The 13,969-nt window shown below is 43.2% G+C and overlaps 1 protein-coding gene across 1 annotated transcript; it reads right to left on the reverse strand.

Moving 5' to 3' along the window:
• Positions 1 to 4,123: 4,123 nt before the first annotated feature.
• On the reverse strand, positions 4,124 to 13,542 carry CDK1 (cyclin dependent kinase 1). Its single transcript, XM_066554701.1, has 8 exons — positions 13,499 to 13,542; positions 12,369 to 12,419; positions 10,835 to 10,991; positions 9,656 to 9,779; positions 9,097 to 9,267; positions 8,375 to 8,538; positions 8,106 to 8,247; positions 4,124 to 5,000 (listed from the first exon to the last, which is right to left on the reverse strand). The coding sequence occupies exons 2-8, from the start codon at positions 12,403 to 12,405 to the stop codon at positions 4,887 to 4,889; spliced, it is 909 nt and encodes a 302-aa protein (XP_066410798.1). The 5' UTR covers positions 12,406 to 12,419; positions 13,499 to 13,542; the 3' UTR covers positions 4,124 to 4,886.
• Positions 13,543 to 13,969: the final 427 nt, after the last annotated feature.

Genomic DNA, 13,969 nt, shown 5'->3' on the forward strand with positions numbered 1-13,969 from the left:
TTTAGGGAAAAGTACCAGATTCATGCCATGAGATTTTAAATTTTAAAAAAAATTACACTTTTCTGAAGACTTTTAAATATTATTACAGTATTCATGATAATTTCTGACAACTTTTAAGAAATACTTTTTTTCCTTTTAGAAACACAAAATAATTTAACCTTTCTTATCCATCTGCCAATTTTATGTGTTCTACACTGGTTTGGTTCCTCTTTTTATCCTTTTGCGTGTCACCAAAGGATGCTGAGTAGTTTTCCAGCAATTCTGTAGTTCCAGTACACCTCAAGAAGAGATTCTGAGCTGGGTGAGTTAATTAATAGACGTTGTAATTCCTCATCCTCAGATGATAGTTTTAAAATAAAAAAAGATCAAGACAAATCTAAGAGAAGAGAGCCCCTCCTCATTTCTTGCAGCCAGTGAGTTAATGGATATTTCAGAAACATATCTGGATTGTGTGGAGAAAAATTGATAGGTGTCAGGCACATTTGTAATACAAAATGTTACATAGTCAGAGCATATCAGAGTTTGCTCAAATCAAACACAGTCCAGCAAACAGCTGTGAAATATTTACACTCCTGCCCACAGCTTACGTGCCAAAGGGCTGAAGTGAAGCACAGAAAGTCAAAGACTGGCTCACTCTGAGCGAGTTCTGAGATCACACAAGAAAGTCTGAGATCCTGTGGGGAGCCACCAAAGATGTCCCACCAAGAGGGACACCAAGAGGCACAGTCCTTTCCCTGCCTGCCTTTAACCAGTTAAATCCTTCCTGATCCCCAGAAGGCTCTGAGGTGTGCCAGGCCCAGCAGGGAGCTGCTCACAGCACATCCACTGAGAGAGCCTGCGGGGGAAAGGACTGACCTCTCCTGTCATCCCCCCTTGGGAGCATCTTAGAGCCCTGCTCTTGTACGAAGGAGTCAAGATGGGACCCCCTCAGGTGTTATATCACCCTCCTCATTGTCTTTATTCCCCACTGGAAGCAAGGCATGCAGAGCCAGCCCTTGGCTGGGCTGTGATGTTCTTCCTCTAACCACTGTCAAGGGGAATGGCCTTAAAAAAAGTTCATCTGTGATGCCTCTTATGGTAATACATGAGATAAGAGAGGAGAAAAATAGCACTGAGGGGTAACTGGAAATGGCAATGAGGACTGTAAAAAAATCTCTCCTTTTTTACACAAAAAACCCCACCCGCTTCTGAAAGACCAACAAGTGGCAGGAGAAGTGATAGTTAATGTGTCCTGTGCAAAGAAAAGTAGAAGATGGAGAGCAAATGAAAAGGAGGGAAGGTGTTTTAGCACCACTGGGTTAGAAGGGCCCATGGGCCTTGCTCAGCAAGTCTAAGCTGTCATGGCAAACACAAGTTCCTCAGGCTCAGGGGTCCATGCTGGAAATTACCCAGATCCCTGGCTTTGGCTCTCAGTCAAACATTTGGCCTTGCATTTGGCCAGGTATTTTGTGAATTGTATGCAGGCTTTTTTAAGAATTCAATTGGTTGTCACTTAAAATAGTTGGGGAAAAATATTTTTCTTTAAATCCCCTCCCAACAGTCTCATCTAAACCCTTCAGAGGTCAGCAGCAAGGTTTTCATAAAATTCAAAGAACTGAATATAACTATTGCTATAAAGCCACTAATTATTCCCCAGGGCATAATGCCTGTCACTTCAGCAATTTGGAGAGACCAGCTCTCACCTCCAATTCTTCCATTAAAGGCAGCCAGCCACCTGTACTGGAGATACATGTTTGAGATCACTCAATTAATCTGTTAGCAGCAGCATCAATAGCCTGCTATTGATTCAAACACAACAAGAATTTATTGAAATAGCCAGGCAGAAGTAAAATATGCCCAACAACAGAGGAGTACACCCAGTACCCTGCTGACATTTACACATGAGGAGACAATGCTTTATAGAGGAATACAGTGGGAACAAAATCAAAAGCCATTACCTGGAATGAGCCATTGATGCAGCAGATGTAAACCAGAGCAGCCGGTGGTCAAAGCAATGGGAAATTCTGAGATTGCTCCATAAATTGATGCAGCTTGTCAGAAATAAGGCAAGGAGCTTGGTGGAAAAGAAATAGTCAGGCTTAATGAAAGTAGGGCCTGTAGATCAGTGTTTCCTTATTCTCATTCAGTCTTTACAAACCCAACATAAAATAAAATCAAACAGAGGCAGTGGTAGTGCTGTGCCTTTGTGCAGGTCTGTGGGCACCACGAAGGAAACGGTGCTGTCAAAACTGGCTGTTCAGAAGTAACCCCAGATACCAACATGGGTACACTGCTAAGTTCCCAGTCAATTGCTGCTTTAAGGTAATTTTAAGTGTAGTAAATGCAATTGGGTTGAGAAGGTGTCTTTTTTCTGACTCAGCAGGTGTATTGCCCATGCCCTCTGGACCAATGTAAAACTTAAACCTACCCACACTTCAGCAGCCCACTAGCACTCAGCAACTTAAAGAAACCCCAACCTACTGCCAAAACCCCAATCTGATCCTGTGTAAAATCCTATTCTTGTATACACAAGTTTTTCACCTACATTACTTTTTAATGAAGGTGAAGTCAACAAAGCAAGTGAAGTCAAACACCAAGTTAAGTTTATCACTTTCAGCTAGGGTTAACTTGTGCTCTAGTAGAAAACAAGATACCGAGCAGCCATAGTACCAGAGGCAATATTGGCGCAACATTACATTACAGAACTTCATTTTAGACAGGAGCACATTGCTTTTAAATAAAGTAATTTCATCCCCAGTTCTTACAACATTCAGAAGAAAGCTGCTGCAATAGATATCAATAAATAGGTCTGCTGATTATCACCCACAAGGGGTTAAATCCCCAAAGTGCAGAGCGTGCCCAGTTTTCAGTGGAATAAAACTGAGTTTTAGGTGGCCAAAGCTTGATGATCACAAACTTTCCACATGCTGGGTGCAGGCAGCAGGGCAGATGATGTTACTTTCAATAAGGGAAGTGATTTGCCTCACTGATAAGTTTTCCTCATTGATGACAGTGGAGCTGTGCCAGTGAGTCAGGTGTGTCAGTGATACTCAGCACCTGATCTCACTGAGGCACAGATAGACAGTGTTGTGTTCCCCTGCCCCTCCCCTTTCTAGGAGCACTATAATAGCTCCTTCAGAGCTGCAGTGATGCCACAGCAGCTGTTACAGTGCCTGGCCAAACAAGAAAGATTGCAGACTTAGAGTAAGTTATTGTTTGAAAAGCTCTCTTTGGAAATTTTAGTACTTAAGTTGTTAGTTAAGATAGCTTAATGTGATACAGGGAAGGCTTTAGCCTGAGACAGACACCAGTTACTTACTTTTGTTTTTGTAAGGCTTTACCAGCACTGCAACAAAATATTTAGTTTGCCCAGCTGAAATCTTTTCCACACACAGAACCCGGTCTATGCCCTAGCTCCTGATTTTTCATGCAGTTACTGGCAGGTTCCCCTTTTTCTACACCAAGGTAACCAATTACAGCATCAATTACAAACCTCTTGGCCTGTAAAGCCTGTATCAAGTTACTGCATGCAAATGGAGACAAATTAGGTCCCACTTTGTCTTGAAATTGCATCCTTTCACTGGTGTTAAAAGAAAGGAGTCAGCCATCACAATCTTCTCCCCCACTGCCTTCAATTAAGTAACTTACCTGTATGACTTGAAAAATCCTCTCCTCCTCAGTGCTCTGCTATCAAATGATTCCATTAAGCCAAGTTTCCAATATTTCTGGAGATTAAGAAGCACTTTGCGGAGAAGAGTGGTTACAGCCCAAGTGGTATTTATCTCTCACCATGCTGCTTGTTAACAAAAGTTAGGTTAACACTTTCAGCTACTCATGGACACAGCAAACATGTGATGAACTGGATGGATGTCATCACCTCCAATGCTTTTAGTGTCCAGAGTCAGCAGCTGTAGGACAGGGTTCCTACAAACCTCACTGCTTATAGAGTTCATATCAGAGCTTTCAGACACCTGATTTAGCAATCTAAATACTTTCAATACTATTGCCCACTGAGCTGCAAGCCTTGGCCCCAGCCAGCAAGGAAAGGAGCTCAACAGTGCCTAAGACATAAACCCCATCCCTAGTGATGTGTCTGTGGACCAACAATGAAGGTAGGAATTAGAAACTAACACACAATCCAGTATTAGTACACACCTTTGAACTTTATTTGAACTTTTAACAATATTCTCACCTGTTCAGTTAAATGCCAGGGAGCGTTAAAAAGCTTCTGCTTTAATTATCAAAAGGTCTGGAGCCACGTGACATCTCAGTTTATGATACAATTCCTAGGAGTTCACAACAGCCAATATCTTGGTAAATTCTTGGGCTTCCAAGACAATAACAAAAACATGGAGCAAGGGACTTATCTCAAATAATGATTTGCAGCTGCCTTCAAAAACTCAAAATCAGTTTGGCCATCCACACTTTTCTAAGTTGCTGTTCTTCAGTGTATCACACAGTGTCCTTTGGCACATCAGTTGCCATGCTCAAGTAAAATTGTAACTGACATGACACTGAAACAACTCAAACTCAAGAATTTCCTATCATATCAGGAACAACCATTTAGAAGTTTAGGTTAGCACCTTTTTTAGCCAAGTGGTACCTTTCCAGTGCATTCCAAAGAAAACAAGTGTCCTTCTGTAGAGCAGCTGTGGCCTGGAAATAAGTTCAGTCCTTCACTGGGGTTAAAGCTTTATTTATAGAAAGTTGGCTGCATTAATTGCAGCAATATTTGTATTGTATTTGAACTCAGCACTAACAGGTTAATATTTACATTTAGATAACACTTAAACCAAAACAAACAGAATACAGCCAATCTTAAGAGCAGAAAGACAGACATACAAATGACAGACTTAAGAATAAAAGTAATCACAGTTATTTCACTCTGGATGATTTAGTATGAAGGCCTATTTCTTAATCAGATTAGCAGGAAGAGTGGATTTGTCCAAATCATCAAAATATGGATGGTTCAAGGCCATTTTGCCAGAAATCCTTTTTGCAGGATCATAAATTAACATTTTCTGGAAGAAAAAAAACAAAACCACATTTACTTCCTCATAAAATGTGAGCTAAAATCATGTTAAATACATAGATATTTCACCCTAATATTAATAAAGTAACTACAAAGACATTTTCCCCCTTTGTTCTGTGCTCTCCTTGTTGGAGAGGTTATTTCCCCTACAAGTCAGTAGCCGTGCATGGTATCTCAGAAGATGAAGAATCCCCTGTTCAATAACCAAGCCCTTGCCTGTGTCTGGGTACCACATCCACTGAACTAAATCCAGAACCAGGCAGCCAAGCAGCAATAATTGTCTCAGCTTCTTACTGAGGGAAATTGATAAGCTTTAGGCTGGTAAAGCCCTAAATTTTTACAAGGCCAAGTGGTTTGACACTTTTGTTGCTGACATGGAGCAAAGTGATGTCAAATGGCTTCTGCTCAGGTTGGTGACTTTACAATTAAAATAAGAGAATGCTCACTCAGTTTCAAAATCCAAATTGGAAAGTAGATGACAAGCAGGTAGAACTCAAGATAACAGTTAACACTTGAGTCTCTTGGCAGTAAAATAGTTCAATAGTATTCAATAGGTATTCAATACTTTGGATACCTCAAGGGTGATGAGAGCAAAAAGAGGGGTGTCACAGCCATTAAAATAACCCTCAGAAGTTTCTAAAAGATGAGGAAATTTGTTTTCCTAGCCATTAAAAAAAAGTGTAGCTTATTCAAGGGGTCAAAACAGGAATGAAGCATTCAGTAGTTCTGTACTAGGCCCAAAACAAGCAAAGTCTTTTTATTTCTCCTTACTAAAGGACAGACCATTTCAAATTCAAGTAATCAGGATTCCACCAGCTGCCTCTCCCCTGCTTGCACAACAAATCTGTCTTCCAGAACAAAACTTAACCAGTCTTACTCTGCCCAGTATTCAATCTTGACATTTAATTATCTTTACACTTCATTCTACAGGGAGTCTTCCAGGTTGATTTAAACCACTGAATTTGCATTTATGTTCTCTGAACTTCTGCCAAATGCAATGCTGCCTCTAGATTTAACCTTGCATGTCCAATTTTACCTTGTAGCAGGTTCCCATTACCTATACCTAGAACAGTGTCCTATAGTTAATTCTGGTATCAAAGGTTCTCTCAAAATTGACTCAAAGAGGGGAATTTCTCTGAGAAAGGGACACTGACACTGAGATTTCAGCACCACAACTGAGGGAGCAAGTGAAGGAAACCTCTCTGAGCAGTCTGGAACACCAGTTTTCCCTGGTACCTACTGTCCTGATAATTCAAAGCTTTTGAGAACAGCCATCAAGTGCTTGGAAATGCTGGCCATAGAAGTCATTTAGCTTATGAAGGTCTTGAACTCACAACCTCACTCATGCAATTTGAATTACACATTTTTGTGTTAAGACATTGTCAAAGACAGCTCCTTTACATACATCTGCAATAGTCTATAGAAAAAAAATTAAACATTGAAACATTTTTACTGACATATCTGAGCTTGTGCTCTAGAACAAACTATTTAGTTTTGTTGCTTTTAAAGTTATATTATGGGTTTAAAAGGCTTAAAAGTGCCATAGGAAACTTAAAGGGATTCCAGTTAGGAATTCCTTTGTCTACTACACAGATTCCACTGTCACCAGGCACTAATAGGAAACTAAAATGTTAACATTGATTAAGGCAGAACCATACAAGTCTTCAGAGAATTTAATATGCTTTGAGACTAGAATTATATTAATACCATAAAGAATTTGTACTTTTTTGCCTTTATTAGCAGCAGCCCCAACTATTGGCTTCACACAGTGAAGCCCCACCTAAGCTCAGATGAGCCCTTGGCAGATCCTTTTCATGCAGCTGTTTCAACAAGATTCTCCTGCCTGTTCCTTTCATTTTAGTTTGTAAATACAGTCAGCAATAATTCTATTTCAAACTGATTTAATAAAGATGCTGTCAGGGGTTGTATCTCTGTACTACAGACAGCTGTGCTACAAGGTTCAGAGCTATCCAGGACAACTACATGTTCAACAAATGCTCAGGCTGTCAGTGTGAACTGGGGCTCTGTCCCCCAAGAAAAACTGAGAAATTGTGATCATTTGAGTTTTTTGGGTACCACTTCTTTGTTCAGAGCATTCTGCATATTACCAATATGGGTAATGAACTGCTCTGTGACTGCTCACAGCCATGAGCCAGGCGCACAGGTACTGCTCTACAAGGGCGTTCTGAAGGGTCAGCTTGTCTTGAGACACACAGAGCACCCAACCCACAGCCCCATCTGTGGGTCTGCACTGTACAAATGCAGCTTTAGAACAGCCAAAGGACACCTAAGGTATGTTATTATACCTCAGGACATCTAAGAGCACACTTAGGATGTGACCTAAATTAGCCCTCAGTGGCAGCACATGAGCTGGAAGGGCACTGAAATGGAAAGACTGATGATGAAGAGCTTGCCAATTAACAGCCTGGTGTGGTAGTTTAACAGCCTGGCCACAGAACTAAAGGAAACGCACACTAAACACAAGAGATACCAATTAAAAGTTAATACACCACAGCCAAAAATATTTGGCTCCAAATTTAAGGGCAATTGAGACACACTACAGACAGACTTGAGCTTAAGTTTCTAGTCTCAGCTAATCAATACATTCAGCTGTTTCTATCCTTGTTTATTCAGTTAAGACCATAATGAAAATTTAACCAAGATGAGCCCACCAAGATTAATCCACATGCTACCACAAAATAAACATTTCCAACTGGCTCAGCAGTCACACAGCCACATCACAACTGGTGCTGGCAGCAGAAAGGTGACAGCTACTTCATGGGCAGAAGCCTTCACTTAAACCTCTTTGTAAACACTCATCCTCACTTTCAAGTTGTACCTGGCTTATTATTATTATAAAAAAGCTGAGGCATAATTGCTTCATGTGAAAAATAGTCTGGTATTACTTGTGAAAGGAATTAATGTCATACAAGGTGTGAGTTGTACAAGAATGAAGGCTCATACCACTGCTGACAGCTTGAAGATCTCCATATTTTCCTTCTAGCTATGACTGATGAGTACAGCTTTGTGTATTCTGGAGTATTTCAAACAGCCCACTCAGATTTTAATCAGCAGCTTAGGACAGACTACTTACAGCCAGCAGATCAAGTCCATCTTTATCCAAGTTTTTGACATGTGTTTCAAGGCTGACAGGTTTCCATTTTGGGAATGTGTTTTTATAGTCTTGCAGGGATTCCACGTCGGGCCATACCTCATTGTTGGGGGTCCCTAAAGCTCTGTGCAAGCATAAGCAAATGTTAAGCAATTTAGTCTGAAATCTGTTATGTGCTATTACACCTTTAATTACACACAACTGCTGTGTGGTGCCACAGAGGTAGCAAGGAAAGGTTCAGCCTTACATACCTGAAGATTCTGAAGATCTGGTCAATCTCTGAATCCCCATGGAAAAGTGGCTTTTTAGTTGCCAGCTCAGCAAATATGGTTCCTATGCTCCAGATATCTACAGGAGTAGAGTAACGAGCAGACCCCAGCAGCACTTCTGGAGACCTGTACCACAGTGTCACTACCTGTGGAACAAGGAAAGGTTAAGTTTGTGGAATCAGGTCTTTTAATTGACTGCAAGATAAATGGCTCGTTTGTTATTAAGCAGCATTCACAGTTTTTTGCTAGAAATAGCAGTACTATAAGTTTTAGTGGAAGTGTAATACTAGTTTCAAACTTCATTTGTAGACAAACCAACTCCATTGCAGTAGCTTCTACTTCAAGAAAAGCAGCTGCCTGCACAATTTCCCTAAGAGCAGGAATCCTTTGGCACACAGCCACAAAACCCCTCAAACCCAAGTGCTGTGCAAAGCAAAAATGCCTTTATGAGACAGTGAGCAACAAGTTTGAGTCCATCTGACTCACTCTGAGTGGGATTCATAAAATGTTTTGGAACCTTAGTGTGAAACCACAAAGAACTGGAAAATTGTTTTGGAAAACAAAACATAACTTTTTCATAGTTTTGTTAGCTTATGACTTGAAGAAACCTGAAAACACTGATTCTTTTTAACTGTTTCAGAATGAGTTCTTAGCAGGAAGCAAGTGCACACTATCCAAAGCACCAGAGGTATGTCCCAACTCACTTCATGTGTGTAGACCCGCACTGGGATTCCAAAGGCCCGGGCCAATCCAAAGTCTGCCAGTTTAATCACTCCCTTGTCATCTATCAGGAGATTCTGAGGTTTCAAGTCTCTGTGCAGAACTCTTCTTGAGTGGCAGAAGACAATGCCTTGCAAAATTTGGTACAGATAACTCTAGAAAGGATGAGGTGGCAGGAAAGAAAGAAAGGAGTTATCTTTAGTACATGTCAGTGTCCTGCAACACAAAGGTGTTCCCTTCATTAGCTCTCCCCACAGCAGCAGGAAATGGAGATCCAAAGCACTGCAGATACTGAGTTAATAATCAATCAAAAAGCTACACAAATTAATTCTGAAGATTAGTTTAAGGCAGTTTGATCTCAGTAATTACAAGATTTTCAAGTGGCATTTGAAAGCAAAACTCACATTCATCTTTTTATCTACCACTGCTTATTTAACCTTTCATTTCTGCTCAAGGAGTTAATTATACTGAAAATAAGAGCTGCTTATGGTTTAGTAGGTCATCATTAAATTCCCTCTTAGGTTAAGAAATTGTCCTCATTACCTTGACACGTGAACGCTCCAGATACTGGCCAGATGGAATACTATCCAAATATTTCTTGAGATCCATGGAAAGGAATTCAAAGACAAGGTACAGTCTTGAATCCTGCATGAGAACATCCTGAAGACTAAAAATGAGTATACAATTACTTCCACTGCAAAATACATGAACTCCCATTTCCTTCCTCAACAGGGATACAAGCTGATATTTCCAGGTTGCTATTGTGGAAGTCTTTAAAGTCTTCAAACAACAGACTTAGTGAGTTATACTGTCACCTGGAAAATCAAATGTATCTGAAATAGTGTCAAACTAAGATAAAAGCCTATAAGCTTCCTCTTAAACTTATGTTCTCTCAAATCAGACACAGGAGTCTGAAGAAAAAATACTTTTGCCACTAAAAAAAACCCCACCTGTGGGTGTTGGTGCCTAGCTTCTCTTTGAAGCTGGCTTGTCACAGCAGAGCCTGAATTACTGGGAACTTAAGGGAATATTTAATAGGAATCCAACAGACACAGCAGGATTTGCACACAATTATAAGTATCTTCTTCATCCTTATTGGAGTGTAAGGGTTCCTAAACCCACACATGCACACATTGAGACACTACCTGGCTGGAACCTGACCCGTTTTAAGGCACATTAAAGTTTAAGTATTTTGCTGCATCAAAGAGCAAGCAAATGTGTTGTGGGAAGGCAATGGCTGCAATAATTTTTACATGTCAAGCAGTCACTGATGGAAGTTTCACTCGTAGCTCAGGTGTGCCAGCTATGACAGCATCAAAACACATCTAAATTCCTGCTACAGAACAGCAGGGAGAACATCAGAACACTTAAGTCAAACAGTATTCCAAAGTGGTAAATAAACTTCTGAGTCTGCCTGAAGTAACAGCTACAGCCAGTTTTCATGATGTATGCTGCCACCATTCTCACAATAACCTCTGAAAAGATTTTACAGAAATTTCTAAATTAACAAAAATTTGTAAGATTCCTAAAATGAAAAGGCAGCATGAGGAAGGCTTAAATAGAAAACTGGCATAAATATGGAGTTTAAAATATTTGCTGCAAAGCAGATACTGTATTAAGCAGAGAGGTTCTCACCTCACTAGATGAGTGGGAAAATAATTTATGATCTGATGGGAGCTAGTGCCCCTCCAACAGTTTAGCTAAATACCAGTATATGCATACCAGACTATATTGGGATGATTCAGCTCTTTTAATAAAGAAATTTCTCGGATAGCAGTACTTGGAACACCTTCCTCCTCACTTTCTAGGCGTATTTTCTTCATTGCAACCACCTGGCCTGTGGTTTTGTGACGACCTTTATACACAACACCATAGGTACCTGAACAAAAAGACAGTGAAACAAATATAGAAGTACCAGCTTCAGGTACAAATAAGTTATTGCAAACAGGAACTGCTAACGTAGGAAAAGTCCTTACAAATGGAGTATTTGTTTAGATTACAAACTATTACTTAGCTGTAGAGTTACACTGAGCAATATTTCTGTTTGTTTAAAGAATGCCACCCATGAAGTGTAGCATTTGTTAGGACAGGTACTTAGAAGCCTAAGTGTGAAAGGTGAATATTTGGAAGATGTAGTTATAAAATCAGGTACTATTCCAGTTTCAAGTTGTTTAACTTTCACACAAGATCATTACAAAGGATTATGATTTTGCCATTGATACATCATATTAAAATGCTAAAGGTTTAGCTGCAAATGAAAGTAGTGCTTCTGCAGTCTGAGATCCAGCCATCCATGAGTGTGAGCTGTAGAAATACTTCTGGCACAATGCTCAGTGCAAGAGAGAGGCTAGTGCTGTGGGTCTCAGCAGAAGCTGAAATTGGAACCAAGAGTAAATCTCAAATCAATCCATCTTAGTTATCAGTGCTCACAGAAGTAGAACCCTCAAACCAAGATATTGTGAGCCTTCTCTTTTAACCCTTCTTCAAGCATTAATGTCTCACATGAAGCCCAAACTAGTTTTATTTCAGAAAGATTCAGGCACAAGGCTTTGGTTACAAAGCTTTGGTGCAAGATCCAAGCACACCCTCAGAGCGGGCAATCTCAGAAAAATGTACTTCAAACTCTCAATTTATAAAACACAGACTTCTACAGTGATCACAGGCTGGATTTCAAAAAACAGGGGGGCTGTGACCAAGACCTGCATTGAAGCCATCTTCTTAGTGCCTCAATGTGAAATAATTGTTAAAAATTCACTTCTCCACAGAGCTTTGGTATCTTACTTTCCCTTGACACCCTCACTGCCTGTATATAATCAGAGCAGAACAATCCAGAAAACACTACTCCCTACCAGCAGCTCCAAGCAAAACAACACATTGCACAGCTTCAGGGGCAACTGGGAAGTTTATATTCAGAGAAATGGGGGAGCTTCCTAAGCTGTAAGCTGGTTTCAGGCCTCAGAACATATTTTTTCTCCCTTTTGGAGGAATGTAACAGCATTAGCCATCAAAATGAAGACAGACACTTTTCAACACTGGTCAGTAATTTTTAAAAAGACCATGTCACTTTCAAAAAAAAGGGGCAGGCTGAAAGTTCTTACAGATATACATAACTACCACAGCAATTAAGCTAAAGGCTTATTTAGCGACTTGGTTCAACCTCAGTGTTTCCTGTAACAGGCTGCGTGCACAGATCTTCTGCAACACTTCATAGCTCAAACTGTGGAGCATTTAAAAGCTCACTGTTCCCCATACTTACCTTCCCCAATCTTCTCTATTTTCGTGTAATCGTCCATTGCTGTGGTTATCCCTGAAATGGACGGGAAAAAAAGAAACAGAAAATGAGGGTGAACAGTTGCTGTCCTAAACACAGACAAGTCACTGAACCTGTGCCAAGTCTATAGAAGCGAGTAGTGCCTCACATAATTAAGATGTAATGTGAAACACTTAACTGTTCTCATCAACAGGAACACGGAACATATTTTTTCCAAATTCCAGCTAGAATAACCACACCCCAAGGTACGAGAGGGCAATGACTCCAAGCAGAAAAAAAAAAAAAAAAATTAAAAATCTTTGAAGAAAAGTCGTCGAGGGAACTGAAAAAGGTGCACCCTACTCATCATTTTTACCTAACTGCTTGTTCAAGAGGAATGAGCTAGAAACGGAGAGGAATGACCCTGTGTGAAACTCGGGAACCGGGTGCGAGCCACGCCAGGGGACACGGGCCCAGGGTGTCACCGCACAGCGGGAGTGGCCGGACAGCGAGAGGCAACAGCCGGGACGGGCACTCCGCACCTCCCCCGCTACTCCGGACCGGCTCCAGCTCCGGGGGGTCACGGACACCGGGCAGAGCCCAGTCACCTCCGGCTCCGGGCCGGGGGAGGTCACGGACACCGGGCAGAGCCCAGTCACTCCGGCTCCGGGCCGGGGGAGGTCACGGACACCGGGCAGAGCCGAGTCACTCCGGCTCCGGGCCGGGGGAGGTCACGGACACCGGGCAGAGCCCAGTCACTCCGGCTCCGGGCCGGGGGAGGTCACGGACACCGGGCAGAGCCGAGTCACCTCCAGCTCCGGGCCGGGGGAGGTCACGGACACCGGGCAGAGCCGAGTCACCTCCGGCTCCGGGCGGGTGCTGGCTCCGGGCAGTCGCCGCTCGGTGCAGCCCAGCCCCCGTCGTGCTCCCGCCGGCCCGAGGCTCTCCCCCGCTCCCTGGCCGTCTCTCCGGGGCGTTCCCCGCCGCGCACCGGGCTGGGCCGGGCCGGGCCGGGCGGCCGCGCTGTGTCCCCGGGCTGGGGAGCGGGACCCCGCACGGGCTCGGGAGCGCGCATCTATCCGCCCCGGCCGCCCCCCGGGCCCCACGCGCCAATGGCCCCACCGCGCGCCCCTCACCTGCGGAGCCGCCGCTGCGCGCGCGCCGCACGAGCCGCCGCACAGGCACGTCCGCAGCACCGCGCGGAGCAGGGGCGGGGCCGCCACGCATTCGAACCGGCCGCTTGCCGCGCTTCACCAATGGCGCCGCGCCGGGCCCGTTCAAAGCGGCCAATCAGCGCGCTCCGCGCCAAAGCGAGGCCCAAAGGGCGGCTTTAGGCTCCGCCGGGGGTGGGAAATAGAGAAATGCTGCGCGGCCGGGCGCGGCAAGCTGAGGGTGTACTGGGCGTCCCCTTGGTTCGCGGTTACCGCGAGTGGAGGTAGTCTGGCGGGGCGGGTGGGTCGTTCTGCGTCGCCCTCAGCCGGTGACATGGGGGGCGCTGGGACGGCGCCGCTGGGCGGACTGGTCATGATCCCAGAACGGGTTAGGCTGCAAGGGATGCCCGTGGGTCACATACTCCCACCTCTCTGCTCATGTAGGGCCGTCCCAGA

The sequence above is a fragment of the Molothrus aeneus genome, chromosome 8 (assembly GCF_037042795.1).
Source record: "Molothrus aeneus isolate 106 chromosome 8, BPBGC_Maene_1.0, whole genome shotgun sequence".
NCBI lineage: Eukaryota > Metazoa > Chordata > Aves > Passeriformes > Icteridae > Molothrus > Molothrus aeneus.

Coding starts and splice junctions, on each gene's coding strand:
- CDK1 (XM_066554701.1), bottom strand. CDS start 12,405: ATGGACGATTACACGAAAATAGAGAAGATTGGGGAAG. Junction 9,780..10,834: donor AATCATCCCAATATAGTCTG/GTATGCATATAC, acceptor ACTCATTTTTAG/TCTTCAGGATGTTCTCATGC. Junction 9,268..9,655: donor TGGAGCGTTCACGTGTCAAG/GTAATGAGGACA, acceptor CATCCTTTCTAG/AGTTATCTGTACCAAATTTT.